At 41.3% G+C, this 19082-nt stretch overlaps 1 protein-coding gene across 1 annotated transcript in view; it reads right to left on the bottom strand.

Annotated features, from left to right (window-relative positions):
- TOP2B (DNA topoisomerase II beta) overlaps positions 1-19082 on the bottom strand; it is a gene marked incomplete in the record, with an annotated part of 144007 nt that overhangs the window by 98798 nt on the left and 26127 nt on the right. The window contains 6 exon segments of the mRNA XM_073630261.1: positions 1427-1584; positions 6540-6678; positions 7971-8108; positions 8869-8970; positions 17529-17702; positions 17787-17999. Coding sequence (XP_073486362.1) covers positions 1427-1584; positions 6540-6678; positions 7971-8108; positions 8869-8970; positions 17529-17702; positions 17787-17999 — 924 coding nt within the window.

Genomic DNA, 19082 nt, shown 5'->3' on the forward strand with positions numbered 1-19082 from the left:
TATGGAAAGTCTGAAATTTAGTTAAGGGTCATGTGCTGGGGACCAAGTGCTTCAAATCAAATCCAGTCCTTCCTTTATAAACAGCATGCTTGGACAGGCTTCCTCTCCTCTGTCCAACAATGCTGCTAGAAAGGAGACAGATTTGTGGTTGACCTCTCTTGTCTCTGGCAGCAGGAGCCCCTCCAGATACTGGTGTTTCCATTCACAATGACAGGCCACAGAGCTGGCAGCACTGTGTCACCACATACACAACCTGGCTGATGGATGGCACAGCAATGTGTACACTTTCAGCTTTATGTTTGGGCTGTGCTATACCTGGCACCAGCCTGAGATTGCTGATCGCTCATTCAGAAAGCTCACACAGCACTCTGAACCATCGGTCAGGCTGTGTATGTATACAAGCACACCTGATAGACCTTGCAGGTATGCAGAGAGCAGCCGCTCTGAGTGATTTTTCACGGTTATGAATGATTCAACAGTGTTGCTTGTTCATTTAGAAGAGAAAATGATCATTCAGAACTGCGGCTCTGTTTAATATATTAGAAGCTTGTACACACTAGTGCAGATACTTTACTGAGCCAAAGCTCTAAATTATATTTTATTATTATGAACAAGCAGCACTGATTGTTCATTCAGTATGGTGAAAGATCATTCAGCTTAGAGGGGGTGGGGGTTCTGTGCTGGCTGTGCTACCCCCACAGGAAAGCCCATAATTTGGGCTTCAAAAGGGGGTGGCGCTACAGCCAGCATATAGGAAGGTATTTTAGGGGAAAATGGGGCCACAGATCAGAACCAAGTGCTATATACACTTAGTCCACTGGGGAGAAAAAAAAACAGATTCAACAATTGTGGTTCTTCTTTAAATGTAATATAAAAAAAGAACGTATTCACTGTAAAGTGGACATTACTATCACCTCTATATTAAAGTATCAAAAAAAGTGTTTTTTCTGGGATTATAAAGGAAGCCACTATATTCATATTTTGTGTTTGCGGTTTACAGATGAAACAACCAACAGGCAATATTGCACTTGTCAATATAAATACTTGTTAGCATAACAAACATCTTGGCACTCATGTGCAGAAGAAGCACCCAACGCGTTTCAGAATTACTGTCATCAGTTGTGCGCCAAGACACGTTATTGCATCAGTAATAAAAGTACATCTTTATAATCCCAGGGAAAACACTTTTTTTGATTCTTTAAATGTACATGTGGATGTAGTCACATAATAAAAATGTACAATCTAGTGTACAGTAGAATGATGAGGCACATTTCTGTAAACATTTAAGGTCTGGGTACTTTAATGCTGGGTGCAAAGCAAAAATAAATAAATACAAAAATACAAAAAGGTTTACAGAACTGGTTTACATATATTCACTTGTTCAGACAGGTCTTAATGTGAAGATAGACATGTATCAGTAAATTACCTGCTTGTGTGATGCTTCTCGTACGTTGAGGATTTTTCCTCTCAGAGGGAACACACCATATCGGTCTCGTCCTATGACACCTAAACCAGATACAGCCAAAGTTTTGGCTGAGTCTCCTTCTGTCAGAATCAAAGTGCAATCCAGGGAATGTTTGCCACCTGAAATCAAATGAAAAATTAAGGAGCAAAATTACAGCAGTGTATTAAACTATTAGTAATATCTGTTCACAAATCGAATGCGTTATTCCCCATTACCATAGTTCTTTACTATTATTAATAAACTTGTCTGTTATAGGTCAGTGAATTGAAAACTATGTCAATATGTCTTGCAATATTGTCATAATGGTAAAATGTGTATAAAAATAAAGAAAATTTGCAAATCATCCATCTTATATATGAAATGACCTCTAAAATATTTTATTATATGAAATTATGTCCATCCTAATAGATATCAACACATAACACAACTATCTGGTAGCTGCACATGAAATTATTCACTCACTTACAAGTTTATAAACTTGTAAGTGAGTGAACCGTATTGAGAAATAGCTATGGGAAATTTTATACATTCAGGCTCAACACCCTAAGCGACATATTTAGATTGAAAAAAAAAAAAAAAAAAAAAAAAAAGACACAAGTCCATCTAGATCAACCAAAAAAAAAAAAAAAATTTAAATATATCATACAATTCCATTTACACAATCCTTCTCCCACAGTTGATCCAGAGGAAGGCGAAAAACCCCAGCAAAGCATGCTCCAATTTGGTACAAAAATTCCTTCCTGATCCCCCCGAGAGGCAATCGGATTTTCCCTGGATCAACTTTACCTATAAATGTCAGTACTCAGAAAGAATCCAGGCCTTTTTTAAAGCAATCTACTGAGCTTGTCAGAACCACCTCTGTAGGGAGTCTATACCACATCTCTTACTGTGAAGAAACCTTTCCGTATTTGGAGATTAAATCTTTTTTCCTCTAGACGTAAAGAGTGCCCCCTTGCCCTCTGTGATGACCTTGAATAACTCAACACCAAGTTTACTATATGGAGCACTTATGTATTTGTACATGTGGATCATATCCCCCCTTAATCTCCTCTTCTCTAGAAAGAATACATTCAATTCCTCTAATCTTCCCTCATAGCTGAGCTCCTCCATGCCTCTCATCAGTTTGGCTGCCCTTCTCTGCACATTCTCCAGTTCCCCGGTATCCTTTTTGAGAACTGGTGCCCAAAACTGAACTGCATATTCTAGATGAGGTCTTACAAATGATTTGTACAGGGGCAAAATGATATCTCTCTCTCTGGAGTCCATACCTCTCTTAATACAAGAAAGGACTTTGCTCACTTTGGAAACCGCTGCTTGGCATTGCATGAGATTATTGAGCTTATGATCTACCAAAACCCCCAGATCCATCTCCACTATGGATTCCCCCAATTGTTCTCCCCTTAGTATGTGTAATGCATGCATATTCTTAGCCCCCAAGGGCATAACTTTACATTTATCAGCAGCAATATTACAATATATTATTAGTCATAATGAACCACTTATAAAAGGCTCAAAGGATGGGTTGGCCTTCCTGCACAGGTTACACCCATATTTAGGGTGTAACATGTAACACATTCAGCATCTGCCTGCACTTCCCCCAATTGCCCTCCCTGTGACAGCAGGCCAGGGATCTTCTCCTCATACTCGTCAGAATTCAAAAAGAGCGCAGCTGTGTGGGGCTATGCCCACAAGGCTGCTTCATTCATTTACAGACCCCTGTGAATCAATGAACTACGAAAAGTAAAAAAGTGCAGCATATATATATGCTGAATAGTATTGGCTCACACCAATAACAAGTGCAAATGTGCTAGTGCAAACAAGTCATAAATGCAAAATCAAATGCCAATGGCTGCTGAAAGTTCAAAAATAGTGAGCGGAAAGACAATGGGGCTCTGCTATGGAAGATGGAAAGGTCACAAACATCCAAACATAACAGTTCATAGGAACAGAGACCTGAGGATAGAGGTTGAATAAAAGTCTATTCAGCGTAGACAGAAAATGGACCATCGTCTGTTAAGGGGTCACCAGAGATTGTGCATCCGCCACCCAAGGGAGAGGGTGTGTACTCTTACCAGTGACTGTGGACACAGATGCCAGCGGCAGAGTCAAACAAGCATATGTATAGGAGCTGGAACTCTGTAGAGCTGTCACTGGAGATCGGAATGCAATGTCCCAACATCTCGTCCACCGAAATTGATCATGGAAATGATTCAGAAAAGAAAAAAGGGCCTCCACATAGTGTAGATCATAATGGAAGGATTTGTTTAAAAATGTAAAAAGTACTAACATCAAGGCTGATGTGTACAAATGTAAAAACAATGTGATCACAAGTATCACTGCATTCTGATCTCCAATGACAGCTCTACAGAGTTCCAGCTCCTATCCATACGCTTATTTGACTCTCTGTCGCTGGCATCTGAGTCCACAGTCTCTGGTAAGAGTACACACCCTCTCCCTTGGGAGGCGGATGCACAACCTCTAGTGACCCCTTAACAGATGATGGTCCATTTTTGTCTCCAATGAATAGACTTCTATTCTTCAACCTCTATCCTCAGATCTCTGTTCTATGAACTGTTATGTTTGGATGTTGGTGATCTTTCCATCTACCATAGCAGAGCCCCATTGTCTGCCCACACAGTACATTTGAACTGTTTGAACCTTTAGGGGCCACTGGCATTTGATTTAGCATTTATCACTAGCACATTTGCACTTGTTATTGGTGTAAGCCAATACTATTAGTTACTCAGCACATTATATATATGTATTCACTTTGCACTAACATTGTTGGAATTACATATACACATTTGTGTGTTCACATTTACCCACATCTCACATATAGCGCTGCACTTTTTTACTTTTCATTATTCACACAGTTTGTCAGATTGTAGTGCTAGCAGCTTCTTGTTATATGGTAGCGCGGTCATTCTTATTTAATTTTAATCAATGAACTACAAGTACCATCAGTCTTTGCGGCTGATGGCTTGTAGCTCTTAATGAACTACTAAAAGTCACATGATGCAGTATAAAGTACAGCCTTCATTGACTTATGCACACTGTACTTGCATACTAAAGGTGGATCACAGAAGCAGGGTGTGCACAGTCTGGATCTTGATTTTTGCATACAAGATAAATTATGCAGGGGCACTCTGTGTGTCGCAGGAAGAATTTGTCAAAGGTAACGTCAAGCTGTAAGTACATGGGGACAGGCATCTTATATGGCATTACAGCTTATGTTTAAAAAAAAAAAAAATACACATACACACACACCAACTGGAAAAGAATGTTATTGCTCATCAGAAAAAGGAAGCAGGGTGTACTCAATTAATGAATCCAGGTCAACTTCCAGTTACTTTGTGCCATAAGGGAAAGAACATCAAGGATCCAACTACTATTACAAGGACATGCACCCTATAATTTTTTTAAGTGCAAATTACAAAAGTAAAACTGGAGAATGTTCCTCCTTTCATGGTGAACACTGTATGTAAAATATTACAAGAGAAAAGTACCATTCCCTATAGTTCCTAAAGCCCAGCTCTAGGGATTAAGTAAAAAAAATAAATAAATAAAATTTTTTTACACACACACCCCTTGTTAATGTCAATGGAACAGTGTAGGCTCCATCACTTACCTTGCACACCACTCTAGCCAGCTCCAGCACCCTCCACCAGAGGTTTGGTCTCTGGGCATGGCCTCAACATCTACACATACAAGGCTAACCATGTAGGGTATGTCGAGAAGGTTGGAGGGCAACCAGAGATGGTCGCAGCTTACAAAGCCAACAGCACAGGATCAGGCTCAGCACTGGAGGAACCTATTGGGAGTCAGGAGTTATCCTGGAGTTGGGCTTTAAAGAGAACAGTGTTTTACCCATGAACAGCAAAAGGTTTATTTTTAAAGGAAGCCCTATCAACAGCATCTTAATTCCATCCACTGCTCCTTTTTATTTACCTGCTGTGGTGTAAAGTGATTGTAAAGCTTATTTTTTTTATTAAAATAATATGTCGTACTTAACTGCTCTGTGCAATGGTTATGCAGCAGAACAGCCCCGATCCTCTTCTTTTGGAGGCCCCCCTCAAGGCAGCTCTGCCTCCTCCTCTGCCTGTGTCTATAGACACAGACAGCAGAGCTCAGCTGCACCTCCCGCTTCTTCTTCATAGGATTTGACAGCAGCAGGAGCCAATGTCTCCCTTTGCCATCAATCTGCCCAGTGAAGAGGGAGAGCAGCTGCTCTCAACCACAGCGCTGGATCGAGATCGGGCTCGTGAAAGTATAAGAGAGGTGAGGGGGGTGGATACTCTGCAACAGAAGGTTTTTAAACCTAAATGCCCAGAATGTGTTATGGTCAAAAACCTGAAGCCTTTAAATCACTTTAAGGAAACTGCTGTGACACGTGACAGCACCGCTTTGGCCAAACACAGTGGCTTTGCCTTGAAAGTGAAAAGCAGAGGTTTTCTTTGACAGTGGTTGTAAACAGCCAGAGTTTAATTGTTGAAGGAAAGACAACATTTTTCAGAATTTTTAAATGTAGAACTAAAAAAAAAGCAAAAAAAGGGTCAGTTTTCTACTGCTGTCTGTATCCTTATCGCGGATATTCCCTCATATCTCAGTTGTTTGGTTATTAGGACAGGACATGAAAGCAAATCTCTCGAATGGAAAAAAAAAAAAAAACGTTTTTAAACCTTACATTTTATCTAAAACTTTAAGAAACGTCTGGCTGTAGGCCACTTTAACATTAAACAGGATATTATTTATGAATATTGTTTTAATTAGTGGAATAACAATGCAAGGTCTTCTTCATGCTCAGATCAGCTAGGTTTTTGTCCTTTAAACTGATGGCTTGAAAACTGCTCATGTACCATCACCTTTTTGTTACAATATTGTACGCTGCAAAAAAATTCACAAATTTCCAGGTCTTTAAGAATAACTGAAAATGTGATTCCAAACAATTTATGAATTCATTCTCCAACTGCTACCCAAATATAATAATTAACAATAAAATCTTTGTTCTAAGGTACAATTAGGCATTTTATAAAAACTTGTAGTGAAGATCATTAATGAATATGGATTAATCTACCAGCATCGTTGGCGTCATCCAGTTTGGGAATGCCTTTAATTTTGCTGTGTTTCACAGAAGAACACTTCTTGTTCAGCTGGGTTTGAGCCTTGAATTTCACCCAGTTCAGAATACTTTCCACAATTCCACAGTTGGAAGCCTAGGCACATAACAAGGCAAAGAAACATAATTCACAACATAGGAAACTCCTGTTTTGTAGTATAATCAGAATAAAAAAAAGACAAGATACGTGTACAAAGTATGTTTTAACATTCTTGCACAGGATTTATTTTTTGTGTGCATTTTCTGCACACACCACATTTATCCAAAGGTGGAAAATTATAATGGTGTTTGATGCTTTATAGCAGTCAATGTACTTTAACCACTTCCATACCGGGCCTATTCTAGCACTACTCTCCTACATGTAAAAATCATATTTTTTTGCTAGAAAATTACACAGAACCCCCACACATGATACAGGCATACCCCACTTTTAAGTACACAAGTTTATTTACTAAAGCTGGAAAGTGCAAAATCAGTCTCACTTCTGCATAGAAGCCAATGAGCTTCCAGGTTTTATTACCAAAGCTTAATTGAACAAGCTGGGGTTAGAAGCTCATTGGTTTCTATGCAGAAGTGAGCCTGATTTTGCACTTTCCATCTTTAGTCAATAAACCTCACTGTGTACTTAAAAGTGGGGTATGCCTGTATATGTTTTTTAGCAGAGACCATAGGGACTAAAATGTGGGCATGACGTACTTTTCTTTTACACTTTCCCTTTAAATTTTTTTTTTTAAATCACTTTTATTCCTATTACAAGGAATGTAAACCCTTGTAATAGCAATAGGGCATGACAGGTCCTCTTTATGAAGAGATGTGGGGTCCTTTAAGACCCCACATCTCTCCTTTAGGCTGGAAAGATACGGCCTTTCCAGAAGAGTACACAGCAGTGTTCACAACTGCAAGGCCGGAAGTGACATCATGCTCAGGCCTCCAAAGCTCATAGAGACTGCCGGGGACCATCTGGCCTGCAATATTCTCTATGGTAAACTTCTGGCACCAGCGGATTCCTTCTCCACCTCGCCAATCGCATGGGCGAGCCGGTAGAAGCACTGGAAGGCGGTGAGGGTGGCCGGGTGATGTCCCCTCCCGCCACCTGTAAAAACAATCAAGCAGCTAAACAGCCGCTATGATTGTTCTTACAGTGCAGGGAATTGCTGGCTGAAAAAGATATCTAAATGATGCCTGCAGCTGCAGGCATTATTCAGATATCTCCACTCAAAGTCCAGGACGTCATGACGGCCTTGGGTGGAAGGTTGTTAAACATGCTCGGAAAACTATAAGCTTAAATCTATTTAGTTGTGGATTGATAGCAGACAGTTCCTTCCGCTAACACTACAAGGTTCTGAGTTTATCATTCATATTCATTATGAAATATTTAAACATACTAACCGATTTTGCAAATTTTTCAGATAGCGGACACTTTGACCCAAAACTTTTTGCTTGGAGGGTCATGTTTTCTTTTGTCTGAGAATCAAATGTGGGGTTCTCGATCAAACAATTGATAAAAACCCATACATGATTTTTGACCTGTAAAAATAAAAAAGGCAACATTAGTTTTACACCACTACCACAAACACACCTTCCGGAAACCCAGAAAAGGACATTGTTGACATCGCTCCGCTAATCTTCTATGTATATTCTGTTAAACTGCTGTAATGCTCAATCTGTCCATGTTCTCTATACCCACTACAACTCTATAGGACCAACAAGAAATTGAAATGTATTAAATTGTATATGCCGTCGCCTCGAATGGTAAATTATGTCAATATTCTTAGTCAACCTACCACACGCTGCAATATGAAAAAATTTAATTCTGCCCAAACCAAACATCAGGGGCCTATTAATCATGGTTATGAAAACTCAGGCATATTATTTTTGCCTAGGTTTGCCAGTGTGCTGTTCAATGCACATTTTCACCTGTATTCATCAGGTAATGGAAACTTCAGGCAACACTGAACACTAACATGATTAAAGTATAAATAGCAAAATGCAATGCTGCAGACCCCATTTTAGCACGTAAATAAAATTATGTGTGTAATGACTATTTTGATAACAGGTCATTGAATAGATAGAAAAATATGATTTTTATAACAGCTTATCTGTAAAATCCTTTTCTTGGAGTACATCATGGGACACAGAGCCATAGTTATTAACTTAATGGGTATATAGGCACCTTCAGGTGATGCAGCCCTCAGGAAAACAGATAAGACTCAACCTGGCAGCATCCAATTGATGCTAAGAAAAATCAGCTTTGGAAGACGGAGCGTTCAGAGGGATTATACCGTACCTGAAATGGCTTCACAGAAACTCCAGCTTTGTTCTTTTTCTTCACAACCTCGATAAGTTTAGACACTATTTGATCCACTACATAATCTACATGTCTACCACCCTGAAACAGTAAATAAAGATAAGCTATTCATTTTGCATTTACATTTTTTTAGTGGATTAAGTAAACCAAGCTAAAAATATTCACTGAATAATGCATGTACACTCACCAAAATACATAAAGGTTGGACCTGGTGGTCATTTAAAGCAAACATACATTTTTAATATTATTAAAGGACTTTGCACAATACTGTAATAACTACTCAAAAACCCCACAGATTATTACAGTGGACAGTATGTAAAGGAAATAAATAAAGCATAATCACAATATAAACCTTCCATGGCATGATTATGAACCCTTACTAATTAACAATGTATGACTAGACCTGGCCACAAAATTCCTGAGTGAAAGGCATAATAATAATATCTTATATAGCACCTTTAATTGGTACCTTTTTAACCACTTAAGGACCGCCTAACGCCGATTTACGTCGGCAAGGCGGCACGGGCAGGCAAAATCACGTACATGTACGTGATTTGCCTCTCGCGGGTGGGGGGTCCGATCGGACCCCCCCCCCGGTGCCCGAAGCGGTCCCGTTCTGTTCCCCGGCGATCCGAGATGAGGGGGAGGCCATCCGTTCGTGGCCCCCCCCTCGCGATCGCCGCCGGCCAATGGGAACACTCCTTTGCTGCTGTATGCTAAACAGCAGCAAAGGAAATGATGTCATCTCCCCTCGGCTCGGTATTTTCCGTTCCAGCGCCGAGGGGAGAAGACATCAATGTGAGTGCACAACACACACACACACAGTAGAACATGCCAGGCACACAAAACACCCCGATCCCCCCCCCGATCGCCCCCCGATCCCCCCCCCCCCCCCCTGTCACAAACTGACACCAGCAGGTTTTTTTTTTTTTTTTTTTTTTTTTTTTCTGATTACTGCATAGTGTCAGTTTGTGACAGTTACAGTGTTGGGACAGTTAGTATTAGCCCCCTTTAGGTCTAGGGTACCCCCCTAACCCCCCCTAATAAAGTTTTAACCCCTTGATCACCCCCTGTCACCAGTGTTGCTAAGCGATCATTTTTCTGATCGCTGTATTAGTGTCGCTGGTGACGCTAGTTAGTGAGGTAAATATTTAGGTTCGCCGTCAGCGTTTTATAGTGACAGGGACCCCCATATACTATCTAATAAATGTTTTAACCCCTTGATTGCCCCCTAGTTAACCCTTTCACCACTGATCACCGTATAACCGTTACGGGTGACGCAGGTTAGTTCGTTTATTTTTTATAGTGTCAGGGCACCCGCCGTTTATTACCTAATAAAGGTTTAGCCCCCTGATCGCCCGGCGGTGATATGCGTCGCCCCAGGCAGCGTCAGATTAGCGCCAGTACCGCTAACACCCACGCACGCAGCATGCGCCTCCCTTAGTGGTATAGTATCTGATCGGATCAATATCTGATCTGATCAGATCTATACTAGCGTCCCCAGCAGTTTAGGGTTCCCAAAAACACAGTGTTAACGGGATCAGCCCAGATACCTGCTAGCACCTGCATTTTGCCCCTCCGCCCAGCCCACCCAAGTGCAGTATCGATCGATCACTGTCACTTACAAAACACTAAACGCATAACTGCAGCGTTCGCAGAGTCAGGCCTGATCCCTGCGATCGCTAACAGTTTTTTTGGTAGCATTTTGGTGAACTGGCAAGCAAGCACCAGGCAGCGTCAGGTTAGCGCCAGTACCGCTAACACCCACGCACGCACCGTACACCTCCCTTAGTGGTATAGTATCTGATCGGATCAATATCTGATCCGATCAGATCTATACTAGCGTCCCCAGCAGTTTAGGGTTCCCAAAAACGCAGTGTTAGCGGGATCAGCCCAGATACCTGCTAGCACCTGCGTTGTGCCCCTCCGCCCGGCCCAGCCCAGCCCACCCAAGTGCAGTATCGATCGATCACTGACACTTACAAGGCACTAAACGCATAACTGCAGCGTTCGCAGAGTCAGGCCTGATCCCTGCGATCGCTAACAGTTTTTTTGGTAGCATTTTGGTGAACTAGCAAGCACCGGCCCCAGGCAGCGTCAGGTTAGCGCCAGTACCGCTAACACCCACGCACGCAGCATACGCCTCCTTTAGTGGTATAGTATCTGAACGGATCAATATCTGATCCGATCAGATCAGATCTATACTAGCGTCCCCAGCAGTTTAGGGTTCCCAAAAACGCAGTGTTAGCGGGATCAACCCAGATACCTGCTAGCACCTGCGTTTTTCCCCTCCGCCCGGCCCAGCCCACCCAAGTGCAGTATCGATCGATCACTGTCACTTACAAAACACTAAACGCATAACTGCAGCGTTCGCAGAGTCAGGCCTGATCCCTGCGATCGCTAACAGTTTTTTTGGAAGCTTTTTATTGAACTGGCAAGCACCAGCGGCCTAGTACACCCCGGTCGTAGTCAAACCAGCACTGCAGTAACACTTGGTGACGTGGCGAGTCCCATAAGTGCAGTTCAAGCTGGTGAGGTGGCAAGCACAAGTAGTGTCCCGCTGCCACCAAAGAGACAAACACAGGCCCGTCGTGCCCATAGTGCCCTTCCTGCTGCATTCGCCAATCCTAATTGGGAACCCACCACTTCTGCAGCGCCCGTACTTCCCCCATTCACATCCCCAACCAAATGCAGTCGGCTGCATGAGAGGCATTTTTATGTGCTCCCGAGTACCCCTACCCAACGAACCCCCCCCAAAAAGATGTTGTGTCTGCAGCAAACACGGATATAGGCGTGACACCCGCTATTATTGTCCCTTCTGTCCTGACAATCCTGGTCTTTGCATTGGTGAATGTTTTGAACGCTACCATACACTAGTTGAGTATTAGCGTAGGGTACAGCATTGCACAGACTAGGCACACTTTCACAGGGTCTCCCAAGATGCCATCGCATTTTGAGAGACCCGAACCTGGAACCGGTTACAGTTATAAAAGTTAGTTACAAAAAAAGTGTAAAAAAAAAAAAAATATATATAAAATAAAAAAAAATAGTTGTCGTTTTATTGTTCTCTCTCTCTATTCTCTCTCTCTATTGTTCTGCTCTTTTTTTACTGTATTCTATTCTGCAGTGTTTTATTGTTATTGTTATTGTTATTATGTTTTATCATGTTTGTTTTTCAGGTATGTAATTATTTATACTTTGTTTACTGTGCTTTATTGTTAACCATTTTTTTGTCTTCAGGTACGCCATTCACAACTTTGAGTGGTTATACCAGAATGATGCCTGCAGGTTTAGGTATCATCTTGGTATCATTCTTTTCAGCCAGCGGTCGGCTTTCATGTAAAAGCAATCCTAGCGGCTAATTAGCCTCTAGACTGCCTTTACAAGCCGTGGGAGGGAATGCCCCCCCCCCCCCACCGTCTTCCGTGTTTTTCTCTGGCTCTCCTGTCTCAACAGGGAACCTGAGAATGCAGCCGGTGATTCAGCCAGCTGACCATAGAGCTGATCAGAGACAAGAGTGGCTCCAAACATCTCTATGGCCTAAGAAACCGGAAGCTACGAGCATTTTATGACTTAGATTTCGCCGGATGTAAATAGCGCCATTGGGAAATTGGGGAAGCATTTTATCACACCGATCTTGGTGTGGTCAGATGCTTTGAGGGCAGAGGAGAGATCTAGGGTCTAATAGACCCCAATTTTTTCAAAAAAGAGTACCTGTCACTACCTATTGCTATCATAGGGGATATTTACATTCCCCGAGATAACAATAAAAATGATTTAAAAAAAAAAAAAATGAAAGGAACAGTTTAAAAATAAGATAAAAAAGCAAAAAAATAATAAAGAAAAAAAAAAAAAAAAAAAAAAAGCACCCCTGTCGCCCCCTGCTCTTGCGCTAAGGCGAACGCAAGCGGCGGTCTGTCGTCAAACGTAAACAGCAATTGCACCATGCATGTGAGGTATCGCCGCGAAGGTCAGATCGAGGGCAGTAATTTTTGCAGTAGACCTCCTCTGTAGATCTAAAGTGGTAACCTGTAAAGGCTTTTAAAGGCTTTTAAAAATGTATTTATTTTGTTGCCACTGCACGTTTGTGCGCAATTGTAAAGCATGTCATGTTTGGTATCCATGTACTCGGTCTAAGATCATCTTTTTTATTTCATCAAACATTTGGGCAATATAGTGTGTTTTAGTGCATTAAAATTTAAAAAAGTGTGTTTTTTCCCCAAAAAATGCGTTTGAAAAATCGCTGCGCAAATACTGTGTGAAAAAAAAAATGAAACACCCACCATTTTAATCTGTAGGGCATTTGCTTTAAAAAAATATATAATGTTTGGGGGTTCAAAGTAATTTTCTTGCAAAAAAAAAAAAACTTTTTCATGTAAAAAATAAGTGTCAGAAAGGGCTTTGTCTTCAAGTGGTTAGAAGAGTGGGTGATGTGTGACATAAGCTTCTAAATGTTGTGCATAAAATGCCAGGACAGTTCAAAACCCCCCCAAATGACCCCATTTTGGAAAGTAGACACCCCAAGCTATTTGCTGAGAGGCATGTCGAGTCCATGGAATATTTTATATTGCGACACAAGTTGCGGGAAAGAGACAAATTTTTTTTTTTTTTTTTTTTTTTTTGCACAAAGTTGTCACTAAATGATATATTGCTCAAACATGCCATGGGAATATGTGAAATTACACCCCAAAATACATTCTGCTGCTTCTCCTGAGTACGGGGATACCACATGTGTGAGACTTTTTGGGAGCCTAGCCGTGTACGGGACCCCGAAAACCAAGCACCGCCTTCAGGCTTTCTAAGGGGCGTGAATTTTTGATTTCACTCTTCACTGCCTATCACAGTTTCGGAGGCCATGGAATGCCCAGGTGGCACAAAACCCCCCCAAATGACCCCATTTTGGAAAGTAGACACCCCAAGCTATTTGCTGAGAGGTATAGTGAGTATTTTGCAGACCTCACTTTTTGTCACAAAGTTTTGAAATTTGAAAAAAGAAAAAAAAAAAAAGTTTTTTCTTGTCTTTCTTCATTTTCAAAAACAAATGAGAGCTGCAAAATACTCACCATGCCTCTCAGCAAATAGCTTGGGGTGTCTACTTTCCAAAATGGGGTCATTTGGGGGGGGTTTGTGCCACCTGGGCATTCCATGGCCTCCGAAACGGTGTTAGGCAGTGAAGAGTAAAATCAAAAATTCACGCCCTTAAAAACGCTGAAGGCGGTGATTGGTTTTCGGGGCCCCGTACGCGGCTAGGCTCCCAAAAAGTCCCACACATGTGGTATCCCCATACTCAGGAGAAGCAGCTAAATGTATTTTGGGGTGCAATTCCACATAGGCCCATGGCCTGTGTGAGCAATATATCATTTAGTGACAACTTTGTGCAAAAAAAAAAAAAAAAAGTGTCACTTTCCCGCAACTTGTGTCAAAATATAAAATATTCCATGGACTCAATATGCCTCTCAGCAAATAGCTTGGGGTGTCTACTTTCCAAAATGGGGTCATTTGGGGGGGGGTTGTGCCACCTGGGCATTCCATGGCCTCCGAAACTGTGATAGGCAGTGAAGAGTGAAATCAAAAAGTTACACCCTTAGAAATCCTGAAGGCGGTGATTGGTTTTCGGGGTCCCATACGCGGCTAGGCTCCCAAAAAGTCCCACACATGTGGTATCCCCGTACTCAGGAGAAGTAGCTGAATATATTTTGGGGTGCAATTCCACATAGGCCCATGGCCTGTGTGAGCAATATATCATTTAGTGACAACTTTTTGTAAATATTTTTTTTTTTTTTTTTTTGTCATTATTCAATCACTTGGGACAAAAAAAAATAAATATTCAATGGGTTCAACATGCCTATCAGCAATTTCCTTGGGGTGTCTACTTTCCAAAATGGGGTCATTTGGGGGGGTTTTGTACTGCCCTGCCATTTTAGCACCTCAAGAAATGACATAGGCAGTCATAAACTAAAAGCTGTGTAAATTTCAGAAAATGTACCCTAGTTTGTAGACGCTATAACTTTTGCGCAAACCAATAAATATACGCTTATTGACATTTTTTTTACCAAAGACATGTGGCCGAATACATTTTGGCCTAAATGTATGACTAAAATTGAGTTTATTGGATTTTTTTTATAACAAAAAGTAGAAAATATCATTTTTTTTCAAAATTTTCGGTCTTTTTCCGTTTATAGCGCAAAAAATAAAAACTGCAGAAGTGATCAAATACCATCAAAAGAAAGCTCTATTTGTGGGAAGAAAAGGACGCAAATTTCGTTTGGGTACAGCATTGCATAACCGCGCAATTAGCAGTTAAAGCGACGCAGTGCCAAATTGGAAAAAGACCTCTGGTCCTTAGGCAGCATAATGGTCCGGGGCTCAAGTGGTTAAAGCGCTTTACAAAAGAAACAAGAAACAAGTGGTACACAAGAAACAGCGGGGGGGACAAACATATACATGAAGGGTGGTCCTAAAAAAGGAAATTTGCATTTGATTTGAATTTGAGATTCACTCTCTCCATTTGTCCTGTTTACCATTACCTGCTTACCAAAGTACAACCATAAACATTCTTTGGCTCTGAGAAAACTGCAGCAGCACGACCTGCTATTTATCATCTTACATAGTAGGTGAGGTTGAAAAAAAGACAAAAGTTTATCAAGTCCAACCCATGTGTGTGATTATATGTCAGTATTACATTGTATATACCTGTATGTTGCGGCTGTTCAGGTGCTTATCTAATAGTTTCTTTGCTGGGAACACTGCCTATGGAAGGGAATTCCACATCCTTGCCACTCTTACAGTAAAGAACCCTCTACGTAGTTTAAGGTTAAACCTCTTTTCTTCTAATTTTAATGAGTGGCCACAAGTTTTATCCCTATTTTGGGGTCACCAGTATGGTATTTGTATATTGAAATCATATCCCCTCTCAAGCGTCTCTTCTCCAGAGAGAATAAGTTCAGTGCTCGCAACCTTTCCTCATAACTAATATCCACCAGACCCTTTATTAGCTTTGTTGCCCTTCTTTGTACTCGCTCCATTTCCAGTACATCCTTCCTGAGGACTGGTGCCCAGAAATGCACAGCATACCCTAGGTGCGGCCGGACCAGAGTCTTGTAGAGCGGGAGAATTATTTTATCTCTGAAGTTGATCCCCTTTTTAATGCATGCCAATATTCTGTTTGCTTTGTTAGCAGCAGCTTGGCATTGCATGTCATTGCTGAGCCTATCGTCTACTAAGACACCCAGGTCCTTTTCCACCCTAGATTCCCTCAGATGTTCTCCCCCAGTGTATAGATTGCATTCATATTTTTGCCACCCAAATGCATTCTTTTACAATTTTCTACATTGAACCTCATTTGCCATGTAGTTGCCAACCTCATTAATTTGTTCAGATCTTTTTGCAAGGTTTCCACATCCTGCGGAGAAGTTATTGCCCTGCTTAGCTTAATATCGTCCACAAATACAGAGATTGAACTGTTTACACCATCCTCCAGGTCGTTTATGAATTAAATAGGATTGGTCCCAGCACAGAACCCTGGGGGACCCCACTACCCACCCCTGACCATTCCAAGTACTCCCCATTTTTTACCACCCTCTGAACTCGCCCTTGTAGCCAGGTTTCAATCCATGTACTCACCCTATGGTCCATGCCAACAGGCTTTATTTTGTACAGTAAACGTTAATGGGGAACTGTGCCAAATGCTTTTGCAAAATCCAGATGCACCATGTCTACAGGCCTTCCTTTATCTAGATGGCAACTCACCTCCTCATAGAAGGTTAATAGATTGGTTTGGCAAGAACGATTCTTCATAAATCCATGCTGATTACCGCTAATGATACCAATCTGATTAATAAAATCTTGTATATAGTCCCTTATCATCCCCTCCAAGAGTTTGCATACTATTGATGTTAGGCTAACTGGTCTGTAATTCCCAGGGATGTATTTTGGGCCCTTTTTAAATATTTGTGCTACATTGGCTTGTCTCTAATCAGCTGGTACCATTCCAGTCAGTAGACTGTCAGGAAAAATTAGGAACAATGGTCTGGCAATTACTTGACTGAGTTCCCCAAGTACCCTCGGGTGCAAGCCATCTGGTCCCAGTGATTTATTAATGTTAAGTTTCCCAAGCCTAATTTTAATTCTGTCCTCTGTTAACCATGGAGGTGCTTCCTGTAATGTGTCATGAGGATAAATACTGCAGTTTTGTTTATTGAAGCCCCCTGATTCACTTGTGAAAACTGAGGAGAAGAATAAATTCAATACCTTCGCCATCTCCCCATCCTTTGTAACCAGATGTCCTTCCTCATTCTTTATAGGGCTAATATGGTCTGTCCTCCTTTTTTACTGTTTATATACTTAAAGAATTTCTTGGGATTTTTTTTGCTCTCCTCCGCTATGTGTCTTTCATGTTCTATCTTACCTGTCCTTATTGCACCCTTACATTTCTTGTTGCATTCTTTATAAAGTCTGAATGCTGATGATGATCCCTCAACCTTGTATTTTTTGAACGCCTTCTCCTTTGTTTTTATATGCATTTTTACATTGGAGTTAGGCCATCCAAGACTTTTGTTCGCTCTTTTAAATTTACGCATCTGAAATAAACTTTACTTAAAAGACAAAATTAGAGTGAATGCACACAAGAATGTACCTACCTTTGTGGTAGCTATACTATTTACAAAACTGATTTGTTGGAAGCCTTTCTCACTCAGTGTGAGACACACATCCCATCGGTCATTTACAACTTCATGAATTACTTTCAGTGCAACACCAGTTTCATCTAGTTTCTCCTTTACGTATAGATCTACGTAGCTGCGGAATCCATTCACCTACAAAACATCAGAAGGGATAATGAGTATCAGTATGAATTTCAATACATAAAACAAATTAGGATAAATTAAAAAGATACTTACAGGAAGTTTTTTTCCATTAAGCATGACTTTCACACCTTTGCAAGCACCTGCTAAATCATAGGCTCGCCTTGTTAACAGGGCCAGAGTATCCTTGTCCAAATTCTCCATTTTAAATTTAGACAAATCAGGCTGGAATGTAATGCACGTGTAGTCATCACCATCAAAATATTTGATCTTGGGTTCTGTAGTTTTTTGCATATTATTCATCCAGATCTGGATAGAAGGCAGAAAACTTTGGCTATTAAAATGTTATGCGCTAGTGTGTAAATGCCTACCTAAATGCTGTAAAAGACATTTAAATACGAAGGTTGAAGAGAAACAAAGGATAAAAAAAAAGAATGATACAAAAGATCACAAGAATTCTAACTGACCCAATGCAGAAACCAGAGAGCAGACATGTCACATCCTGGTGGCCCTTAACCTTATTTCAAGTGGAGCAGGTGAAGTGACATACAGTCAGGAAGCATCCACCACTAGTGGATCCACATCATCTCAAGTGGGAGTGCTGGTCATACCTAGGTCATTAGTTTTAAGCCACTCATACCTTGTGCGATTCAGTTTGGCACACTACCAGATACTTTGTCTTCTAACTTTTGTTTGAAGCTGCCTCTTAGATTTAGGAAACATTTCTAAATCCTTCTGAAAATAACCATTTGCCAACCAGTCACGTACCCGTACATTGTTGGTCATCAAGTGGTTGTACCGGGACGAAGCCGGAGCTGGTGGTCGGCTCTCTTGTAATAGCAATGCAAGCGGCTTGACTGCCATTACAAGCAGCAGTAGGGAACTAGGCCCCACCACCACCACTGCCTTCCACAGCTTGCTCAGGCTCTCTCATCCCACCAGGAGACCCGAGCTTCCAGCTGGAGCGTCTGCCGGCTGGCAAAACAAAGCCAGGATTGGCTTTGATCAGCTGTTCGGTATATAGCAACCCAGATGTGATGACATTACATCACTTCTGGATTACCCGGATGTCAGCGGCGTTATTTTCAAAAAAATCAAAAGCATTCAAAAACACAGACCTTGGTGTTTTGAATACTTTTAAGTGCAGAGGAGGAATTTGAGGTCTTTTTGACCCCAGATCCCTCCATAGAGAGTACCTGTCACACACCTATTGCTGTCACAAGGATGTTTACATTCCTTGTGTCAGTAATAAAAGTGTTTAAAAAAAATTAAAGCAACAGTGTAAAATTTAAAAAAATTAAAGTGCCCCCGCCCGCCCCCCATGCTTACGTGCAAAGGCAAATACATGTGTCAGTTCTGCACGCACACAAACGTGATCGTCCCACACATGTG

The sequence above is a fragment of the Aquarana catesbeiana genome, linkage group LG05 (assembly GCF_042186555.1).
Source record: "Aquarana catesbeiana isolate 2022-GZ linkage group LG05, ASM4218655v1, whole genome shotgun sequence".
NCBI classification, from domain to species: domain Eukaryota; kingdom Metazoa; phylum Chordata; class Amphibia; order Anura; family Ranidae; genus Aquarana; species Aquarana catesbeiana.